This window comes from Schistocerca piceifrons, chromosome 5 (genome assembly GCF_021461385.2).
Source record: "Schistocerca piceifrons isolate TAMUIC-IGC-003096 chromosome 5, iqSchPice1.1, whole genome shotgun sequence".
Taxonomy (NCBI): Eukaryota; Metazoa; Arthropoda; class Insecta; order Orthoptera; family Acrididae; genus Schistocerca; species Schistocerca piceifrons.
In genome coordinates this window covers 69,081,223-69,105,624 of record NC_060142.1, presented here as the reverse complement: position 1 = coordinate 69,105,624, position 24,402 = coordinate 69,081,223, and the positions used below count along the sequence as shown (strand labels likewise).

Genomic DNA, 24,402 nt, shown 5'->3' with positions numbered 1-24,402 from the left:
CTGAGCATCGCTACACGCCTCCTTGTATGCTACGGCCGGCCGGAGTGGCCGAGCGGTTCTAGGCGCTTCCGCCTGGAACCGTGCGACCGCTACGGTCGCAGGTTCGAATCCTGCCTCGGGCATGGATGTGTGTGATGTCCTTAGGTTAGCTAGGTTTAAGTAGTTCAAAGTTCTGGGAGACTGATGACCTCCGCTGTTGTCCCATAGTGCTCAGAGCCATTTGAACCATTTTTTTCTGCTACTTTCGCCCTTTCGTGCCCCGCAACACTCATGTGCGCTTCAACCCAACAGTAAGACACCTCCTTCCCCAGCCTTGGGCGTCCTGGATATTCTGGACAGCTTTATCTGCTGGGTACAAGCGCTGTAGAGAGTGAAGAGCACTCAGATGGTCGGAACACACAAAGAATTTAACCCCCGAAGCACGGATCATCTGCTCCAGTTTCCGAAAAATCGCATACACTTCTGCTTCGAAGATAGTGAAGCCTGGACGCAGTCGGACCTTGAGGTCACGATCGTGGAAAACAACAGGGCAACCAAAAGAGCTCTCTTGTTTCGACCCTTCCTTAAAGAGAACTGTAGTGTTGTGGTGCTCAGCTAAAATGGTAGAAAATAAAGTATTAAAAAGGTTTGCAACAGTGCAATCTCTCCTGTATTGCACTAAATCCAAAATTACCTTGGGCCTATGCAGTAACAGTTGTGGCAGGTGGTTATAACCCTGGTCGCTCGTTTTCGACACCAAGTGATTACAGTACACGCTGCACTTGGATCCCAAGCGGCATATTTGCTCGTGGACAGTTGGAGAAAAGGCGTTCCAAACGTGGACGAGCAACAGTGTGGTACGCAGGTGAAATCTGATCTGCGAACATACAGTATATGCCTAACTCACCATGACGAGCTGCCGCCGGATGGTGAGGGGCGGTTGTCCAGCCTTAGCACAGAGACGGTATGGGGCTGGTCCTGTAAGAACCTATCGCCAGCATGGTGGATAGCATCAATAGCCTTAGGTAAGAAGGTGTTGCTGACCCATACACTGTGCATTCACAATTTATTTTCCTACGCGTGCACAATATTTACTTATGGATCGACTGCCACAGCCTGCACCATTCGCCAGTCCTTCTGGATATCGATACTGTCTTCTGGAATTGCTACTTTCTTATAGACATCAGCATCGCCTTCAGACTGTCTTAAAAAGCTTCCGACGGTTTCTGCTTGACCATTTACATACATCGCAAACAAAAATGTCCCAGTCAGGCGCAAGGAGCAGCAGGCTGCGCTCTGTCCCACAGGTAGTGTCTGCCGTCTCTGCCGGCAGAGCTCGAATGGCACCCCAGTGCGGCCGGGTCCTTACGGAGGTGCTCCACAAACTCGATTGCCACTTGCTGCACGAGAGGTGTCGTGTATTACAGAGAAGATTACTGTTGTGCGTGCCGTTTGAGAGGAGTTGGCCAACGTATTAGTCCCTGCCCCACTCGAATCGTGAAATCACCACTACGAGATAATCAAAGAAATTGTTTTCCAATGTGGTTTATCGACTATTGTTAATCCTCTTTCGTCAATGAAACAGATAAGTGAGCCGACTTGTAGCGGTACCAAAGCTACCCTCCGCCGCACATCGTAAGGTGGCGTACATGGTCCACGTGTAGACGTAGAAGATGGTTTGTTTCGTATAGCCTAATAGTGAAGTAACTGCCTATCTTCCTATTTAAAATAAAAGTGTTAAATTTTACGGAATGGTCACCCAATGGTACATGACTTCTACGTTTCAGAAATCAAAGTTTACCGTGCCACACGTCAACAGAAAGCTGAGATTACCTACGTTTATATTACATATTGTTTGGTACACTACAACTGTTGATAAGAGGTTTCTCACTGCTCACATTTTTCTACCTGAGACGGAATTCACTCATGTGAGGCCGGCCGGTGTGGCCGTGCGGTTAAAGGTGCTTCAGTCTGGAACCGCGTGACCGCTACGGTCGCAGGTTCGAATCCTGCCTCGGGCATGGATGTGTGTGATGTCCTTAGGTTAGCTAGGTTTAAGTAGTTCAAAGTTCTAGGGGACTGATGACCACGGCAGTTAAGTCCCATAGTGCTCAGAGCCATTTGAACCATTTGAACTCATGTGAGGAAAGCTGTTGAGTCAGACTGTAACAAACATGGCCTGAAGTACACCATTCATCTACACTCCTGGAAATGGAAAAAAGAACACATTGACACCGGTGTGTCAGACCCACCATACTTCCTCCGGACACTGCGAGAGGGCTGTACAAGCAATGATCACACGCACGGCACAGCGGACACACCAGGAACCGCGGTGTTGGCCGTCGAATGGCGCTAGCTGCGCAGCATTTGTGCACCGCCGCCGTCAGTGTCAGCCAGTTTGCCGTAACATACGGAGCTCCATCGCAGTCTTTAACACTGGTAGCATGCCGCGACAGCGTGGACGTGAACCGTATGTTCAGTTGACGGACTTTGAGCGAGGGCGTATAGTGGGCATGCGGGAGGCCGGGTGGACGTACCGCCGAATGGCTCAACACGTGGGGCGTGAGGTCTCCACAGTACATTGATGTTGTCGCCAGTGGTCGGCGGAAGGTGCACGTGCCCGTCGACCGGACCGCAGCGACGCACGGATGCACGCCAAGACCGTAGAATCCTACGCAGTGCCGTAGGGGACCGCACCGCCACTTCCCAGCAAATTAGGGACACTGTTGCTCCTGGGGTATCGTCGAGGACCATTCGCAACCGTCTCCATGAAGCTGGGCTACGGTCCCGCAAACCGTTAGGCCGTCTTCCGCTGACGCCCCAACATCGTGCAGCCCGCCTCCAGTGGTGTCGCGACAGGCGTGAATGTAGGGACGAATGGAAACGTGTCGTCTTCAGCGATGAGAGTCGCTTCTGCCTTGGTGCCAATGATGGTCGTATGCGTGTTTGGCGCCGTGCAGGTGAGCGCCACAATCAGGACTGCATACGACCGAGGCACACAGGGCCAACACCCGGCATCATGGTGTGGGGAGCGATCTCCTACACTGGCCGTACACCACTGGTGATCGTCGAGGGGACACTGAATAGTGCACGGTACATCCAAACCGTCATCAAACCCACCGTTCTACTATTCCTAGACCGGCAAGGGAACTTGCTGTTCCAACAGGACAATGCATGTCCGCATGTATCCCGTGCCACCCAACGTGCTCTAGAAGGTGTAAGTCAACTACCCTGGCCAGCAAGATCTCCGGATCTGTCCCCCATTAAGCATGTTTGGGACTGGATGAAGCGTCGTCTCACGCGGTCTGCACGTCCAGCACGAACGCTGGTCCAACTGAGGCGCCAGGTGGAAATGGCATGGCAAGCCGTTCCACAGGACTACATCCAGCATCTCTACGATCGTCTCCACGGGAGAATAGCAGCCTGCATTGCTGCGAAAGGTGGATATACACTGTACTAGTGCCGACATTGTGCATACTCTGTTGCCTGTGTCTATGTGCCTGTGGGTCTGTCAGTGTGATCATGTGATGTATCTGACCCCAGGAATGTGACAATAAAGTTTCCCCTTCCTGGGACAATGAATTCACGGTGTTCTTATTTCAATTTCCAGGAGTGTAGTATCTACGACTGTTATTCGATCTGGGACATTGTTCATCCTAATACGTCTTTCAGGTATTGCTGTGTAATCAGTGCCCAAAAACATATAAGACTGAAAAAGGCATCAGAGTTTAATGTCATGTCGATGATAATGTCATTAGAAACAATGTGAGCTAATAGCTTTCGACATTAAGATGGCCACGAAAGTCACTGGATCTGTCCCCAGTTGAGAACGTATGGAGCATTATGGGCGTGGTGCTCCAACCCGCTTTGAATTTTGACTGTTAAAGTGTCACTAGGACACAATTTGGCACGAGAACCCTCAGGAGGATATCCAACAACTCTCTCAGTCAATGCTAAGCCGAGTGACTGCTCGCATAAGGGCCAGAGGTTGACTTGCTTAATTTGTTAGCTGCTTTTCTTGAATGAGTCAACCAATTGTTCCGAAACTGTAATCGTTTGTTTACTTGTCTATCTACAAAACATCTACCGATTTCAGTTCCATTCGCAGGATTCCTTCGTGGTGCGGCGTTTCTTGACCTTTTCTTCTTTTTTTGGTCTTACAGTGTGTTAATAACATTCTTTATACATATCGATTTTGTATCTCACTTTTAAAGCAATGTCAAAAAATTATCGAATTCTGTCATTAAGTTGGACGTTGCCGCTGAAGCATTGGCAGTATTTCAGTTAAAACATTTGCTCGTCATTACGTCATTTAGCAAGCTCTTCTCCGGAAGATGAAGTGCAGGAGTTGGTTCAAACCGTTGCGAAGAGTCAGCTATACAATCGGACACAATGTCAGAGACCCTCAATGAAAATCTCGATCTGCTATCCTCACAAGTTTCTGCTTTCATTTATTAGAAATAGCAAATTGCTCTTCGGTGACGACTTTAGCTAATAATGACAGACAATCGTCTATATTGAAAAGAGATTAGTTTCACGTGTAATGGGTTGGAGGCTTGTTCTGCAGGTTCTAAATTTCCACTGTACATACTGAATTTCATTGTATCCAATGGCCGTGCAGCGCAAAGCAATTAGTTTAAGGTAAATAGCGAAAGAGTTAATTACGGCAAAGCAAATTTGCTACTTGAGTTCACAATAAAATGAATCCAGCAGACAGGTACAAGATAAGGTAATATGAGAAGGATGAAATATTATTTGGAAATGTCGATGCGGTAGTCAAATACATGTGTAATCCGTTTGTTCTGTAACAATACGTCTGGAACTTTTATTAATTACCAGCTACAGGTTTAGTTTCTACGTACAGTGTAGAAATTTTTTCAGCTCGCCTAGCAGACTTAACGCTGAAGCAAAACGGAAAAATATCTTATGAAACGAAATTAACGGTGGTCAGTGTTGTTTCTATCTGAAGGTACTAACATTTGTAAAACGAACACCTATTAATTGTATTCACCGTATAGTATTAACAATTACTACTACATAAACTGATTAGTAAGTGAATTTACACACTTACCTCAAGAACACCAACTATTCACCGAGAATGACACACGAAAGACCAATTTATATCCCTTGAAGTGCTATCTTTATATGTGACAACCCTCAAATTATTCACATAATTTTTGTTTATAATGAAGCAATGCACAGTATTTCCCGCTACAAACTTTTTTGTTATTCATTTGATACTAATGACAGCTTTAACTGTCAAACTTTGAATAAGATTACTGCGGTTACTGAAAGTAATTCGTATAGTATATATGCGACTTGGCTTCACATTCTATGACTAAAACTTCAGATCATCTAACCAGCTAAGCGCGTAAATCAGCAACGTTTTATGTACAACAAGTAATTTTACTGTGCAAAACGTAATATGGGACAACAGATTTATTCATTCGTTTTTTATTTACATCTACGTGGATACTCTGCAAATCACATTTAACTGCCTGGCAGAGGGTTCATCGAACCACCTTCACAATTCTCCATTATTCCAACCTCGTATAGCGTGAGTTTCCCTTATTTTATCACGGTGATCGTTTCTTCCTATGTAGGTCGGTGTAAACAAAATATTCTCGCATTCGGAGGAGAACGTTGGTGATTGTAATTTCGTGAGAAGTTTCCACCGCAACGAAAAACGCCTTTGTTTTAATTATGTCCACCACAAATCCTGTATCATTTCAGTGACACTCTTTCCCCTATTTCGTAATAATACAAAACGTGCTGACTTTCTTTGAACTTTTTCGATGTACTCAGTCAATCCTGTCTGGTAAGGATCCCACACCGCGCAGCAGTATTCTAGAAGAGGACGGACAAGCGTAGATCTGGTACATTTTCTAAGTGTCCCGCCAGTAAAACGCAGTCTTTGGTTAGCCTTCCCCGCAACATTTTCTGTTTGTTCCTTTCAATTTAAGTTGTTCGTAATTGTAATTCCTAGGTATTTAGTTGATTTTACGGACTTTAGATTTGACTGATTTATCGTTTAACGGAAGCTTAACGGATTCCTTTTAGCACTCATGTGGATGACATCACACTTTCCTTTATTTAGGCACCATACAGATTCTTTATTTAAGATTGCCATGCAATTTGTTTTGATCTGCTGATGACCTTATCAGTCGATAAACGACAGGATCATCTGCAAACAACCTAAGACGGCTGCTCAGATTGTCTAGCAAATCGTCTATATAGATAAGGAACAACAAAGGGCCTATAACACTATCTTGGGGAACGCCAGAGGTCACTTCTGTTTTACTCGATGACTTTCCGTCAGTTACTGCGAACTGTGACCTCTCCGACAGGAAATCACGAATCCAGTCACGTAAAAGAGACGAAGTTCCATGAGCACGCAGTTTCACTACAAGCCGCTTGTGTGGTAAAGTGTGAAAAACCTTTCGAAAATCCTGAAATACGGAATCAATCTGAAGTCCCTTGTCAATAGCACTCAACACTTGATACGAGTAAAGAGTTAGTTGTGTTTCATAAGAACGATGTTTCCTAAATCCATGTTGACAGTGTATCAATAGACCGTTTTCTTCGAGGTAACTCATAACGTTCGAACGCAATATATGTTCCAAAATCCTGTTGCATATTGACGTTAATGATATCGGCCTGTAGTTTAGTGGATTACTCCTACTACCTTCCTTGAATATTTATGTGACCTATGCAACTTTTCAGTCTTTGGGTACGGATCTTTCGTCGAGCGGACGGTTGCATATGAGTGTTAAGTATGGAGCTATTGCGTCAGCATACTCTGAAAAGAACCTAAGTGGTATACAGTCTGGACCAGAAGACTTGCTTTTATTAAGTGGTTTGAGTTGCTTCACTTCTCCGAGGATGTCTACTTCTACGTTATGTTGGCAGCTGTTCTTGATTCGAATTCTGGAATATTTAATTCGTCTTCTTTTGTGGAGGCATTTCGGAAGGCTGCTTTGGACACACTGTCTTTGATAGTATGTCCTCTGCTATCGCGCAGAGAGGACATTGATTGTGTCTTGCCCCTAGCATACTTCACATACGACCGTAGTGGCATTTCTGAAAATGCGACCATGCCCAGAACACAATGTATAGCTATTTTAGAGCGACTTCAACATACGAAACTAAAGGTGTTGAACAAAATATGTAAACATCGAGAGAAATGGCTGCTTGAATATAAATGCAGATGCTAGCTAATCCCGCAGGTTGCTCTGTTGTATTTCAGCACGAACGCACCTGTGCGCTGTCCTCAATACGCTGAAAGTCTCAGTCGTGGTCAGACCAGTATTCTATATTGTAATTATGTCAGGTCTCATCAAATTTGGACTTGGTTCTTGTATAGGTGAGTGCATCCGTAACCAAGCTATGGAGAGTGTTCAGTGCTTCAGGAGGCACATTATCGAAGAATTATACCACATACAGGGAAAAACTGGAAGACGTCATACGGTAGGTCACAATGCGGACTTGAGTGATCGTCACTGAAGATGACTGTGGCGGGAAACATGAGGACGACAGCTGTAAAATTCGCTGCAGGACTGAATGTCGCAGTCGCGAACCCTATCAGTACCAAAACAACAAGGAGGTAAGCTCGGAATTTCACAGAGCTGAACTTTCAAAACGAACTACCAGTCAAAATTTTTCGATGGTGTTGAGCCATAGTCAAGTAATAGCTTTTAAAAGAGTAAACAGACATTTTACTGAGTATTACTATATTTATCTTCTGTACTATCAGTGTTTCACCTTTTGTGCTGTTATCAAGTACCACAGTAAAATTGTAGACCATTTTTTTGTCATATCTGTTAAGCCAGTCAAAAGCCTTAACAGATATGACGTAATAATGATCTAACAGCATTTAGTATTATACTTGACACTGTTAATTGCCCACTCACACTCTGGGAATTCCCCAGCCCACGATCTCTCCTCCTTCCCCTCTGAGAAATCTGCAGCCCTCCCCACTCCTCCCCCATTCACTTCCAATCCTCTCATCACCTGGAAAAAAATTGTCGGGAAAAATAGCTCGGTCTATGATGAGCTGTTGGACTGGAGAGATCTAGCGACACGAAATTGAAATCAATCTCAATTACATTACAGAGGATATATTATTTATTTATAAAATTCAGTTGCAGATTCAGCATTTAAGCACTCTGTGGGAGACAGTACTGTGGGTCTCTTTATTTGGAGGGAAAAGATCACCATTCTCTGGTGTTTCTTTAATTTTGGAGGGTGCAAGTTGATATGCCCTGCTTAGCCCGCAGGACAGAATAAATTGTGGAAAGGGGCAAAAATAAGAGGCTGTTAGTTACACTCTAACATATAACTCTATTATTATTTGATCAAATATTACAAGACCCCAAAATTTTTTTTTAAACACAGATTCAATCTTTGTTACTTAATTAGCAGCTGAAAGCCACTTTAATTTAAAAACGGCTGAAGGCCAATAACGTAAAACGCAAGCATGATCAGAAATTTAAAAGGCAACTCTTATCTTAAAACAGTTCTTTAGTAGGCTGAAGTAAACAAGTTAAATTCAGATCAGCTGAGGGCCGGACATTTAAAACTCCAATACATAATTTTTTTTAAATACCAAAGTCCTTACATGAAACATTTCTTTAATTTAGGCTGAACGCCTTAAGAACAAATAATTGAAACTCAAACCGGCTGAAGGCCGAAGACTTTAAAATTTAATTAAATGCCAAAGGGCTTACGTGAAACAATACTTTAAACTAGGCTGAAGGCCTTAAGAGTAAAACAACTCTCATTTAAAACGCAAAAGCGGCTAGAAGGCATACAAGTACCAACAACAAGAACAACTTAAAAAAAGGCAATCCACACAAGAGCGCCCAGATGTTCGAGGATCGGCCTGTAATTCAAACACTAACGCTCGCTTAGGTGAGACAGGCAGTCGGGACAACCACTCACGATCCGACGACAACCCAACCGACCCACAGTCGGCGGACACACCGACAAGGTAACTCCCACTTTACACGACCAGGGCACAACAGGGAGTTCAACGGAACAACGTATATTTTGGCGCCCACAACCAATCATACATGGAGCTATGAAACTACACACCGTGCTGGACAGCAACAACACAATGAGGAAACTACACTGCCTGAAATTTACGTCAACGGCCTGGGCAGGTAATCGGAACGTTAACGGCCACAAGGCAGAAGATTCAGCCGGTGCACTTCAATTCAAATAACCAAATACAGTGAAACTCCACCGGAGGGTGGCTAGGATTTCCCAACTTGAAAACCACGTTGTTACTCGCGGGAATATCTCAACAGCCAACAACGAACTCCAAACGACACAATGTGAACAGTCTTGGGGCTGACTGGGGGCTGACTGGCCTAGTTGACATTTCTGCCACCAGAGGGCGCTTGAAATTGTGATGTCATGAATTAAAAAAATGGTGGGAAATAATGGCAATGTGGCATCTGGTCAGTTGAGTGTCCCATCAGAGATATAAATCGAACAATGTGAATGGAAAGACCACGAGACATCAACTGCAGCGGGAGTAGCAACCAAAATCGTCTAGCACCACCCATCAGAATAGGAATAAGCGGAAGAGAAAGTACTAATTACATTTGTCTCTTCTATTGCTTCTTCTTCTGTGTCCAGTACCGTTACTTCATCCCACATGTAACAGTTCTTCTTCTTCTTCTTCATCTTTGTTCAACAGCTGAGGTGACCTCCATTATGTTGGGAACTACAGAGGTGACCTCCACCTTGTCACTACCTGCAGTGACCTCCAGCTTGTCTGGACCTGAGCAGGGGGGCGATCTGTAACAAGTGGGATCCTGTAGTGCGTCAGCATGTCTGAGCGGGAGATGGAGCTGCTATTGTCTGTGCCACTCATTGATGAAGACACTCGGCCTATCCTTGACCCGCAGAAGTTCATCAGCAGTTTCAAGCAGCTCCCACACACGCACCAACCTTTGAACTGCGGAACATTCCAGTGACACTGAAAAGACACAGCGTAAATGTGGTGGATGAGAAGATACAGTTTCTCCCTGGGCACCACTACTATTCGCTTCCACATATAATATAGCTGCTAGTTGGTCAAAGCGCCTGAATATAGATACAAAAGCAGTAGACAGTGATTGGAGTGTGGTAATGTAGATCTAAAATGCGACAAAGAGTGTTAATGTGTGGTTTACTCAGTGGTAAAAACTATGCCGTGCGATACCTTACATCATCAATACTCTGACGAATATGCAGTATAACACATCTCTGTCTCCATGGGACATTTACTGTGTTGGCCTGATGCTATCTATTAGATCAGTCTGTGATGATGTAGCACTGAAATCTGGAGACCAATTCATTTATTTACAGCACTCCATGGTTACGAACTTATTTGGATGCAAGGATGGAGACACTTCTTGTTGGAGAGACTGGAACGATGGCTGCAGTGTATTCAAGTTTTGTGCAATGATATTGTGAGCTATCTCCATGTGTGTAGTCTACATGTAGATGATTTAGAATAGTACTTTAATTCGTGTGTCATTGCAGGGTCAATGTTGGCTCCAATAGATATGGATTCCCTCCCTACTAAATTACGTGCAGAATATTTAGTGCATAAAGGAAATAGTTATTTGGGAAATACTGTAAAAAATGAACTGGTGTAGGTTTTTGTTGTGGTGATACATCCTATGTACCGCTCCTGAAGTATATATATATATATATATATATATATATATATATATATATATATATATATATATAATCACAAATCATATATCATCATAAATAACACATATGTACTATCATAAAGAACGTCTTATTTCTTACTTCATAATCCCCTCAGTATATTGTAGTTAAGTCAGTAAGGTGAATGCACTGTAGTGGCTGCAGATATTATTATTATTGTTATCATTATTACAAGTGCCTTTTCCTATAAAAATCCATTGTAGACTGATACCTGATGGAGTCAATATCATGTCAGGAAGGGTGGAGCATTCATCAGAGGGACTTTGTTGTAAGTGACTGGACCTGTGAGAGGGCAGAAGACTAGAAGAAGAGGAAGAACAATGGAATACTTGTTCCTGACAATATATAAGCGATAATTGTAGATCCATCCCCCTGATGAAAGACAAATGTTTTCACTTCACTGCTAATACAACTGATTCCAATTTGAAAATATATGTGTGTCATCAAAAACTCTGATTCAGCCTAATACTAAGTACTACAGGAGATACTGCAAGGTCTTGATGGTGTGACATACACAACAATCACTGAAAGATGTGATATGCCATGCCCACACCAGAAAATGTAAAGCCAAACACATTTGACGATGTTGACTACGAAAACCAGTATAAAAATCGAAGATACTGTTGTTTTGATGATCATATAAGTGTTGATGTATTTTATTTGAATCACACTTATTCCAGAATCCAAAACAGTTGGAGAGGGATAATGTAAACCTCATTGTAGACTTCAAACAAGACAATTCGAATTTAAAATGAATTTAAAACACATGTACAAGCACATGTAGGATCTGATATGTCATTCAGTGAACTTGTAAAGATATATGGAGATTGCTGTAGTCACACTCGGTATGGGTTTCTTGTTATTGATAAAACAAGAAAACTGAATGATTGTAAACGCAGACAAACCCTACACGAGTTTCTAAATACAGGGTGGACAATTTTAATCCATAATGAGGAATAACTCGGAACAGAGATGAGATGCAGCCAAATGCTTTAGAAAAAATTTGAAGGTGGCAAGAAGGATTACGTATTGCTGTGAATGGCTGTGACCTTGAACGTGGTTTTCAAGGTGATTATGAGGTTAAAATCATATTTTTAAAAATGGGAACGCTCGATTTGATTTAATATTTGAAAAGCGCAACAAATATTATGTATAGAATGATACTTTATTCAAGATCATGACAAGGTAGACTGTTGGTCATATAAGGAAATATGTATTTAGTTATAGTAGGGATTAACTCAGAACAGAGGATGTATACAGCAAATGATGGCCACTTTCAACACAGTCTCAATGACTAATTTCCAAGTACAAACCGAAAGCCATGAGAACTTGTTAAATCAAGCGTCCATGGGAGTGAGTGGCGACGGGACTCGTTCAGCGACTTGTAAATCAATGGTCTACTTTTTATTTATGTTCGTTCTGTCTTGTTAGTGTCAAAATAACATTTATACGTTGTGATGTTCTTTTTCGTCTATAAACACGTTAATCGAAACGTGAAATTCAAATCTTCCGTTGCTCTTTCCAGGCTGACACGAAAAAGAAAAATTCAAACTTCGAATGACCTTCGATAATTACCTTCAAGATCAAAGTTGTTGGTAATCAACCATGACCCTTTATGACCCTCCCAATTTGTATCTAACAATGTATTTTGCTGCATCCCTCCTGCGTTCCGGGTTAATCCGTACTAGAATGAAAAATATATTTGCTTATTTAACCTTCATTTAACCTTGTAATGACCTTGATTAATGTGTACACAAGGAACTACAGACGTATTGTCAGACCAGTCTGAGGTCGGTGAATGTATTAAATAATACAGTGAACTTAACTGAAAAGAATGTAAATGACATAATTCCATGCAACTGAAAAAAATTATATAAGATGTACCCTGCACAGAACTCTGCTTACTATGTGACAAGATGTCGACTAAGCGTAAAGTCATTGGGGTATGGAACGCTGTTTGAGAGCTGCTAACGTTAGGACATTTGGAGTGGGATCAGACGCTAAGACAAAACTTTAAGCCAGTTACTGAATATTTCAGGCATTTCTCAGTAAAATCAAATGATTATAACGATGATGCTATTGCCAATTTCATTAGCCGTCACAGTGATGCTAGGATAGCCAGAATATTTGGCGTCAGCAGAGTAAAATCGTACATGCTGGGCACACAGCCTGTCAGTTTAACTGGTAACACAATGTGGATCAGTGATAGGAAATTTCAGAGAAAACCCGGTCTACATAACTTTATTTTCCTAAGACCTTCGAAAATTCTGAATTATTCAGCTAATGACCCGGAAATGTGTTGTGAAATTTTGCAATCAAGTGACCTACATAAGAAAGCAAATGGAATGGCAATAAGTTAAAGCAGTATGACATCGAAAACCATTATAAAATCTGTATTACATGGCGTAAATAGCAGCTGTGGTGGTATTGACATTCAGTATAAAGTATGAACAATCGTTTCCCACAGTATATATATTATGACAATCATGATAAGTTAATAGATCAGCTGTGATTGCTCATGGCATCAGCGGTCACTGGTAATGCAGACCATTCGAGCTAGGTTGTATCAGTAATTTCAGAGTGTAAAGAGGTATCATCGAATAAGTACAGAGTCATTAGTTCAGGAACTACAAACCACTATGCAAACATATCCTCATAAACGAGCTGTTAGTGAAGGTTTGGGTGACCTATGACAGGCTGATCTTGTAGATATGAGGGAATATTCGTGTGCGAATAAAGGTTTCAACTATATTTTAATGATCATTGATACATGCTCTAAATATGTTTGGGTATTAAGTTGTGAAAACAAAAACAGGGAATGATGTCGCAGAGGTGTTTGAGTGTTTGTAGCAGACAGAAATGAATCAGTGTCCAGACAATCTTCCAAGAGATCACGGTGGAGAGTTTTACAATAGGTTTTTCAAGACCATGGTCAGATGCTATGGAATGTATACCACTACTCAACATCCACCCACCCGAAGACGAGTATCGCATAATGTCTGAACAGAACAATAAAAAGTTAAATGGGATGCGTTTTAGTCTTTTAGTTCATACAAATGGATAGATACCCTCCTGGAAATAATTATGCAGCACAATCGAACCTAACATAGCACAATATAAATGTGACCAATTGATGAACACGATAATTAACTCCTAGATACAGTATACAACTGCATTAAAATACTGGATCTCTTTAAACAAACACTTAATGTGGGTGAATAAGTATGTATTTCACTACACAATACAACATTTGAGAAGTCATACATACCAAACTATTCAGCTGAGGTATTTGCAGTTTCCAAGGTGCAAAGAACTTATATCTTAAAGGGTAGCAGTGGTACTGAAATAACAGAATACTTTTAGACAGAGGAACTGCAGAAAAGCTTAGAATCCGATGTGTTTCTCGTAGCGAGGGTCAGAAGACGTTGAGGGAACAGAGCGCTAGTTTAATGGCTTGGTTTTCCTGCAACACAAAGCACATGGATTGAAGCTGACGATTTTCTATATAATAGAGTGTGCAGACCACAACAACCACAGCAGTATAACATGTGTCATAACAGACACAAAGAGTAGGTTGTGGTATTCTCGACAAACTGCTGGTGGAATTACACGTTTTCGGATATGACTACTGTGGTCCTGGAACAAAGCTTCAAAAACAGTTGACATGCAGTGATAAGTGATAAGGGGATTAGTCTGCTCGACGAAATGTGTATGGAACACGACATCACATACATGGAAAATAATGATCTGCCAGGACATCATGCTGCAGATCGAAGTTTAGCTGATAAAGGTAAAGCAATACGTGCTGGAAGAGTGTTGGCACCAGGTTAATGCATTGTAACATTTCCAGCTGAAAAAAAAAACACACGAAAACAAGTGTGGTAAATTTAATTTGGATTTGGGAATGAATTTCAGAAAAGTATGAACGCAGCATGTTGTGCACTGAGGGAGAAGAAGAAAAAGACGAAAAAGGAGACAGAGCATGTGTGTTTAAAAGACAGTATACTGACGGCGATATAAGCAGCTAAAAGCGCTCTGAAGTAAGAAAGGTGGAATTGTTGCCTTCCTCATTCCAGCTCGCACAGATCCCTCAGCAGTCGGTTCTCTGCCTGCTGGTGCTGTAGCTATTTCCAGGAGAGAAATAACGCACAGAACAGCGAGAAACAGCTAGAAGAAGCAGAAGACAACCGTTTTTTATGGAAGGAGCAGCCGTTGGGAAAGGAACATACCTGAAACCATGCAAGAAAGGGCTAGGTCTCTTCATAAACTAAAACAAGAAAAAACCATCGTCTATCCTGCTGGATAGAGTGCTTACAAGTACAGATCTGCTTAAACTTTTAGAAAAAACTTCAACATACCAAGGTTCTGCAGTATGTTTACACGGCATACAGTACTGAAGACTATGTGGAAATCCACAGAATGTGGAACTGTGAGTTTAGATGTCACTGGAGGAATAGAAACCCACTTCTTGGCGTTTGCTAAAATAAATAAAACTAACGTCTACTATTTCAACTTATTTTGTGACCCGCAACCTCTGGGAAAGTCACAACAATATTTCACCAGTCGAAGACACATGTTTTACTATTTTTAACATTATTAAGACTTTTGTACTTAACCGTGTAGTCATCTATGCATCATGTTCTTCCTGACTTTTACAAAGAAGGATATGTATGTAAGGGGGTGCATTAAGCACCTATTCACCAGTCGAGGTTCAGATGCCGTATCGTATACTGTGACCGTAACGGGACAATCGACATTATTACATGCGAATTGCTTCCCAACTACTGATTCAAACATTGAAGAATGGAATATTCAGCTGACTGGACTGGAGATATACAACAGCAATCCCCCGTATATCACAACAAACTGCATTTGGAACTTAGTGGTAAAAAGAAAATTGTGAAAATAGAATCTGATGCATGCCATACCGACGATTTAAACCAAGTTTTAAAAGAGTCTTGGAATGGGATCAAGCTATGAGCAAACATCAGTATATTTTAATCTGAAATAAGGACAATGAGTGCCACGACTGACTTGAACCAGAATTAGACAATATGACAAAACCTGAGTTTCACAAAAGAATACGTTTTGAAGAAGGATTCTAATAAAATCTACAGAGATGATCAGAGTGGATATTCGTCCTTTCGGTACACTCTTTGGTGAGTGCAACATTCCAAAACCCTTCTATCATAATTATAGAATTTACGGATTGTTCCCGTCCGTTGGATAGGGGTAAAAGACAGTTGAGGCTCCTACCGATGAGATCTACGACCCAGTGACAGTCCAGACATAGGACACTCTGGAACTGCATAATGTGGAGCAGAATACTCAACTAGTTGAAATAATTGTGTGACTACTTCTGTACTGGCACTACAACTCGCCAGATCTGAACCAGTCGAACACACCTCAGTTGTGGTTGAATATGGCGTTAGAGCTCATCGCACCCTTTCAGGAATATTCCGGGGTTTAGCTGACTTGTGTGGTCCAGCGACCTACGAAGGCCTCATTGCTTCCGTGCCACGACGCATCGCCGCTTTTATCCGTGCAAAAAGTGAACATAGTGGCTATTAGGTAGGTGTTCATAACGTTCTGGCTAACCAGCGTAACTGTTTAAAACAAGACAGGTGTTTGGCTTTATCGTGCCACACACGAGTGTCTGAGTGCCACCGGCGAGACTGTAATGCGGGACTGGGCCCCCACGGCCCTCCTCCGCCCCCGCCACCCCCGGCGGCGACACGCGAGGCGGCGCGCAGAGGAGTGGCTGCGGGGCGGCTAGGCGGCTTACGGCCCGAGCCCCTTATCTTGAGCCCGCAGAGCGCCAACCCGATTACCGAGACCGTCTCCCCGCGGGCGGGCGCCGGACAAGCCCCTGGCGCAGCGTGGCGGGGGCGGGTGGACGGCGCGCGAGGGACACCGATCGCTGAATTTTTCGACATAGCGGCTTAGCGACCACTCGGTGCTGTGACCGAATGCAGTCAGGAGAACACGGATTTCCTCCAGTGAGTACTCAACTTAGACCATAAAATGAGAGAATGTTGTAGCAGTTATTGGTTACATACACGTTGGGAAGAATAAAACTGGCCCGGGAGAGTTTTTTTAAATAAATAGAAAATTCCACTTAGCAAGTAATGATCCTAGCTCCTATCGAAGTAGCCCCCTTGGATATCTACACAGTTGCTTACGTGTCTGGAAGTATTGAGAGCAAGCAGGTAAATTTTCAATGCGACGCTTAAACCTCATTGTCACAGTCCGTTGGATGTCTTCGATATCTTGACGAAGCTCGCCTTTCAGTCGTCTCGCAAAAACAAGAAAACCACTTTCGCCCTCTGTGGGCAGACGTTGTCTTGCTCAAATGTAATCCCACGACCGTTTGCCAAAAAGGGCAACAAAACGTGTCGTAGAATACTGTCGCCAGACGCCTGTGCATTATGGGTGCCGCGGATAACTTCCAAATAGTCCCTGCTATGAAAATAAGAGCCTGAAAGACCTGAGTCGAAATAAGACCCCGGGAGTAGACAACATTCCATTAGAACTATTGATAGCCTTGGGAGAGCCAGTCCCGACAAAACTCTACCATCTGGTGAGCAAGATGTATGAGACCGGTGATATACCCTCAGACTTCAATATAATAATTCCAATCCCAAAGAAAGCAGGTGTTGACAGATGTGAAAATTACCGAACTATCAGTTTAATAAGTCACAGCTGCAAAATACTAACGCGAATTCTTCACAGACGAATGGAAAAACTGGTAGAAGCCGACCTCGGGAATGATCAGTTTGGATTCCGTAGAAATACTGGAACACTTGAGGCAATACTGACCCTACGACTTATCTTAGAAGAAAGATTAAGAAAAGGGAAACCTACGTTTCTAGCATTTGTAGACTTAGAGAAAGCTTTTGACAACGTTAACTGGAATACTCTCTTTCAAATTATGAAGGCGGCAGGGGTAAAATACGGGGAGCGAAAGGCTATTTACAATTTGTACAAAAACCAGATGGCAGTTATAAGAGTCGAGGGACATGAAAGGGAAGCAGCGGTTGGGAAGGGAGTGAGACAGGGTTGTAGACTCTCCCCGATGTTATTCAATCTGTATATTGAGCAAGCAGTAAAGGAAACAAAAGAAAAGTTCGGAGTAGGTATTAAAATCCATGGAGAAGAAATAAAAACTTTCAGGTTCGAAGATGACATTATAATTATGTCAGAGACAGCAAAGGACTTGGAACAGCAGTTGAACGGAATGGACAGTGTTTTGAAAGGAGGATATAAGATGAACATCAACAAAAGCAAAACGAGGATAGTGGAATCTATTCGAATTAAGTCGGGTGATGCTGAGGGAATTAGATTAGGAAATGGGACACTTAAAGGAGTAAAGGAGCTTTGCTATTTGGGGGGCAAAATAACTGATGATGGTCGAAGTAGAGAGGATATAAAATTTAGACTTGCAATGGCAAGGAAAGCGTTTCTGAAGAAGAGAAATTTGTTAACATCGATTATAAATTTAAGTGTCAGGAAGTCGTTTCTGAAAGTATTTGTATGGAGTGTAGCTCTGTACGGAAGTGAAACATGGACGATAAATAGTTTGGACAAGAAGAGAATAGAAGCTTTCGAAATGTGGTGCTACAGAAGAATGCGGAAGATTAGATGGGTAGATCAGATAACTAATGAAGAGGTATTGAATAAAATTGGGGATAAGAGGAGTTTGTGGCACAACTTGACTAGAAGAAGGGATCGGTTGGTTGGACATGTTCTGAGGCATCAAGGGATAACCAATTTAGTATTGAAGGGCAGCGTGAAGGGTTAAAATTGTAGAGAGAGACCAAGAGATGAACACACTAAGCAGATTCTGAAGTATGTAGGTTGCAGTAGGTGCTGGGAGATGAAGAAGCTTGCACAGGATACAGTAGCATGGAGAGCTGCATCAAACCAGTCTCAGGACTGAAGACCACAACAACAACAACAACATGAAAATAAATGGCAACCGAGTCCATCACTCCAGGTTGTCGTGCAGTATGGCAAGCGACAGTCACTTTGTTATCCCACCACTGTCGAGAGCGTCTCCAGATATTATTTCGCTGATTATCGGAGCTCAGTTCGACTGAAATCACTGAAGAAAATTCTACTCCAGTCAGTGTGATTCTAGTCTGGAGGCATGTCTGGAGACACACCAGACAGTGATGGCATAACAACCTTGCTGTCGCCCGCCGTACAGTTAGGCATCCAGGAGTGATGGTCTGGGATATCATTTCTTTCCATAGCAGGAACCCTTTGGATGTCATCCGCAGCATCCTTACCGCACAGTGCCAGGCCGACGATATTCTACGCCCCGTTTTGGTTCCCTGCATCGCAAGCCATTCTGGGCTTACATTTCAACAAGATAACGCCGGTCCGCAGACGGCGAAAGTCTACTGTCTTCATGCTTGCCAAACCCTACCTCCCCCAGCAAGGTCGTTGGATCTTTCACCAACTGAGAAAGTTTGGAGCATTATGGGCCGGGCCCTCCAACCAGCTCGAGATTTTAGCGGTCTAACGCGCCAGTTGGACAGAATTAGGCACGGTACCCCTCAGGATGACATCCAACAAATCTACTAAACAGTGCCAAGCCGAATAACTGCTTTCATAAGGACCAGGCGTGAACCAACCTGTTACTGTCTCGCTCAATATGTGAAGGTCTTTCTCTTGAATAAGTCATCCATTTATCCTGAAATAGTCATCATTTGTTTGTATGTACATGTAGACCACGTCTATCGATTTTCGTGCCATTCGGATAACTGTGTTGTGGCGAATCGTTTCTTTGTAGTAGACTCTAAAAAGTAATGCAAAATCTGATGATGCAGTCTCATTCTTTACGCTTTAGTCGTTAAGAAATCTTATCTGTTTCCACTTCACACAGTCCCTGTACGCACTGTACCAGATGGAAAGACACGTCCCAGCCGGAATTGCAGTGCATTAGCCATGTTTATCACTAACTGTTGCTGTACGCTGTAACGCCAGAAATATTTTCGAAATAGGTGACACATAGATCTATCACATGGGTATAACTTTAGTAAATAGAATTATTCTACATATGGTTTGATATGCGAAATATGATGAAGTCCCTTGCTCTTGTGTGTCTGAACAGTTTCAATTTCATCCTGTATTGATTACCTGTGGTCGATTGCCTCGTGGGTTTGGTCATCTGACATCAGTAGCGCTGGGGTCACCCTTCAGAACTTGGCCACTGTGAATTATGATGTTGATTACTGTGACTGTGTCGCTTTTGTCTGTGTTGGTTGCTATTTGCATAATTGTTGTTGTACCATGTATTTTGCGATTTTGATCAATCTTAATTGTGCTCATTAAATTTTCATGATTACCACACGAGTTAGAGTACTGTCTGTGATTATTTTGATTGTTATGATAATTATGACAGTACGCCACACGGACGATGACGGCTATCCCGTCTGTAACTGTTTCTGTGTTTGGGCTCGCAATGCGAGTCCCACAGTTTTTATACAAAAAGTATCTCACGTACCATATTTTCTGTTGTTATTGTTATTGTGTTTTCTGGTTAAGCTGTTGTCACTGTCCAATTCAAATTCCTGAAGTTATGTTTGATGAAGTACTGCTAGATCATCTTTACATATGTCGGCCAAAATTACGTGCCTCAGATGTGTAGGTAACTTTGTTAAAGGAATATGAATTAGCTCTGGCAGACTGTTTTGGTTTGATAAGTACTGCTTTCTGCGTATCATGTCTTCTAGGTACTTTGCTGGGCTAGAGACGTCAGACTGTTCAAAATGTCATAACATTATATTGTTATGTTTCACCCAATCTTGTATGGCCTGCAACCAGTAGGCTGACACAAATGCTCGGTGGAAATCGTTTACACTTTGGCAATCTCTCACTACTGAGCGCATTCTTGCTTCGGGTTCTTTTTCCAAATAACCGCAGAGAAATGTTAATCTGCGTTTAAGTGGACAATTTGGTGGCAAAGAATACAGGAATTGGTCAATCCAAGCTTGGGGGTGAATTTCGTTTCTGCAATTCCTGAAAACTTTGAATTTACGTACTGTCAAAAAGAGTTTGTAATCGAAGTTACTATTTCTCTGTGAACCAGCTCGTTCTGTGTTGCACCACGACGACTATTCATTATCGTATCAGGATGTGTGGTACTGTGCCTTCTGATTGTTTAAAATGGCTTCTTGGGCACTGCACCTTATCTACTACTTACGTACTGCGAACCTAAAACAGAAAGAAAACTTTGATAGTTGTATACAATTCGACACAAATTTCATATTTGTATCTTACTTCTAGCCTGAGTTATCAATTTATGTAATCAGGGAAAGTCTTTTCGGACAGCCTGTACCTCCGCAGCCGATGACCCAAGCATGTACCAACGTTAACACCACGACATCGGCTATTACGACTGAAAATATAACGGGTAGTTGGCGCAGTGGCAGAGCACGTAAACGCCATAGGTTTGTATGGTCTCAAAAACTAGCCAATCACAGGGCAGAAAAGGCAACGCTTCCTTGTAATGGTTTGCTCTGAACTGCCGGTGATAGATGAGAAGACGTATTTTTCCGATTTTTCACGCTATTGAACATGCAAGACGTGCGTGATCAGGACGTAACATGTGTCCTGCATTGTACAACATAATCATTCCCACATAGGGTGTATCACTTTATTTCTCTGGAGTACCTGTCTCCCAAAATGCACCATACTATTTCAGATTCTGTGCATCTCAATATACGACCAATTAACCAAAAACATTGCATATTCTCGTAAGATCTCAACTAGCATCAAACATAGGCCTTCATAAGAGAAATGAATTTTTGGGAATGTACGTCAGTAGCTCAGTATTGGATCCAAATTAATCACCGACTGTGGCAAAACTGGAACAGAGAAGAATGTAAGTGTTTCGAAAGGCCTGTTACGAAAAGATGCTGTTATTAAATGTAGTCAAAGGTTATCAGAAACAGAAAGATATTTCCGTATCAACCTCTACTATCTACATAATCTACAGACCGCAAACGCGAGTTCCGGAACTGACACCGAGCAACAATTGCTATGTTAATGCACCAACGTTTCTTTGTGATCTTTCAGCTGGTGCTGTAACAACCCAAAGTTGGTGCCTTGCATTCTTTACTAGATCCAGCAATACTTGTTTTTTCAACTGAAATTACCGTTACCGTTTTGTACAAATTCGCGCGTATCTCGTTTTTTGCATGGAAGCTGGTTGTATCCCAATTATTTTCAGTTATTAGCAGTCCTTCGTCTTATTTGCAGTTTATTTGAGCATTTTTCCTAAGATCAAAAGGCACAGTTATGGTAACTCCGAGGACGTTAGTCACCTAGGTATTCCTACATTTAATCCAAACAGAATTAGTCAAAATAATAATTATAAATATTAATACAAATTATATTTTGGAATATCGCATATATTCAGCTTTTAAACTCACATTAATCAGTATCACAGTTTATATTTTAATATGAATGCAGGTTCGAATCCTGCCTCAGGCATGGATGTGTGTGATGTCCTTAGGTTAGTTAGGTTTAAGTAGTTCTAAGTTCTAGGGGACTGATGACCACAGCTGGTAAGTCCCATAGTGCTCAGAGCCATTTGAACCATTTTTTGAGTATGAATGCAGGACCGCAAAGAATTTTCTTTGTATCACGATTGTCATGGGCAGTATGTTGGTGCCAAGTGTGACAGAGGTTTGTTCCGCGTTATGGTCAAGTTGTGGACTTCGTTGGCCATGTAATGGTCTTGTTACGGGAGGCAGTGTTTGCTATTAAAGTAACTATTTCAAGAATTTTGCAAGTTTACAGTATAAAATGAGTTGCGAATGTTATGGAAATAACAGCATTGTTTGTAACAGAAAATGTGGAATTCTAAGAAAAGTATTTCAGTCATTTTGTAGGAAGACCTGATCTCATCTTTGGAATTTCTGAACAGAATTTAGATGCCCCTGGACAGTGTTGTCGCAACAAGATAAGTTCAAACGATCTGTTTCTGTTTTCTACCACGGCTATTGTTATCATCTTCACGTCATCGCAATAAACGTGGTATATACATGACATGCAATGCTGATACTTCATCCACACAACCCATTATTACCCGCTGCTCAATAGCAGTCGTGGCTTTACATAATACAGCTATGTGGACTGATCTTACTTAACTATAATTCTGAGGTCTGCCCCCTTAGCTGAGAGGTTAGTACGTCTCATTGCCCTGGACTGGCCCTGGGTTCGATCTCCGCTCAGGGACTGGGTATCGTGTGATTCTCATCATTATTTCATCGATACGCATGTCATCCAATGTGGCGTCAACTGGAAAGTCTTGCAACTCGGCGTCCGAACTTCCCTAGGTGATGACACCCGGCCATCAAGCTATACAATCATTTTCATTTCACCACTATGAAGTGCTGAACGGCGATACATTCATGCTCATATCACATCTGCTATGCTCTTAGGATAGCACCATTTTTTCCGAGCAATGGGCCCCAGCTGATGTACTAGTTCTCACAAAACAATGCTTGAATCGTACGTGCAATACTCTAAACGACAAGCTGTGCACAATACCACTTAAAACCCCACTATAATATAGTCAAATCAGCATACATCTTCTGCACATGCGTCCGGAGATGTAAGTTGGACTGTCCGTCTTGAAGAGGATGAAATAAAATAGAGACAAAGAAAAAGCAAGACACCGTGATGGAGTCATCCGAATTGGAAGGAAATCGACAGGTGTCATATAAAAGTATGATCAAAATTTCAGAGAAATCTGATGATTTATTAATGAGAAAGAACCTCACAAATTGAGCAAGTCACTAGCGTGTAGCTCCACCTTTGGCCATTATGCAAATCAATTCTTCGTTTTATCACTGACTGATTAATTTGTTGAATGACTCCTTGGGCATGATGTGCCAAATTTTGTCAGATTTATGGGCTAGATCGTCAAAACCCCGAGCTGTTTGGAGAGACCTGCCTATAACGCTCCAAACGTTCTGAACTGGGGAGAGATCCGGCGAACCTTCAAGACAGTGTTCGGCAAGCGCGAAGACAAGCTGTAGAAATTGTCACCGTATGCTGGTGTTCATTATCTTGCTGGCAGGTCAGTCCAGGATCGTTTGCCATGAAGGGCAACAAGACAGGGCGTAGAATATCGTCGACCTATCATTGTGCAGTAAGGCTGCCACGTGACAACCAAGGGGGTCCTTGTATGAAAACAAATGGCACCCCAGGCCATCACTGCGAGTGTCGGGCTGCATGGCGGGTGACAGTCAGAATGCTACAGCATCACTGTCCGGGGCGTTTCCAGACATGTCTTCTCCGTTTACCGGGCTTCAGTTCGAAGCGACACTCATCACTGAAGACAATTTTACTCCAGTCAATGAGATTCCAGGCCGCAGAAGTGTCTCCAAACTCCCTGGAGAGCAATGGGATTTCCAGCCTGCTTGTCGCCCGGCAAGTGACCAGATAACCAAGAGTTATGGTCTGCGCTGCCATAGCAAAATCCCTTTGGTGGACATCTGCGGCGCCATGTTGCACAGCGCTACGTTGATGATATTCTATGCCCTGTTTTGTTGCCCTTTGTGGCAAGCCAAGCTGGGCTTCCATTTTAGCAACATAATGCCCGCCCGCTCTCGGCGAGACCTTTTGCTGCTTGTCTTCGTGTTTGCCAAATCCTAACTTGGCCAGCAAGGTTGC

At 42.5% G+C, this 24,402-nt stretch overlaps 1 protein-coding gene across 1 annotated transcript in view; it reads left to right on the top strand.

The window, feature by feature from the left end:
- Positions 1–16,656, top strand: part of LOC124798740 — a 162,893-nt gene extending 146,237 nt beyond the window's left edge. Inside the window, exon 6 of the mRNA XM_047262267.1 lies at positions 16,335–16,656. Coding sequence (XP_047118223.1) covers positions 16,335–16,656 — 322 coding nt within the window. The remainder of the gene's footprint in view (positions 1–16,334) is intronic.
- The last annotated feature ends 7,746 nt before the right edge of the window (positions 16,657–24,402 follow it).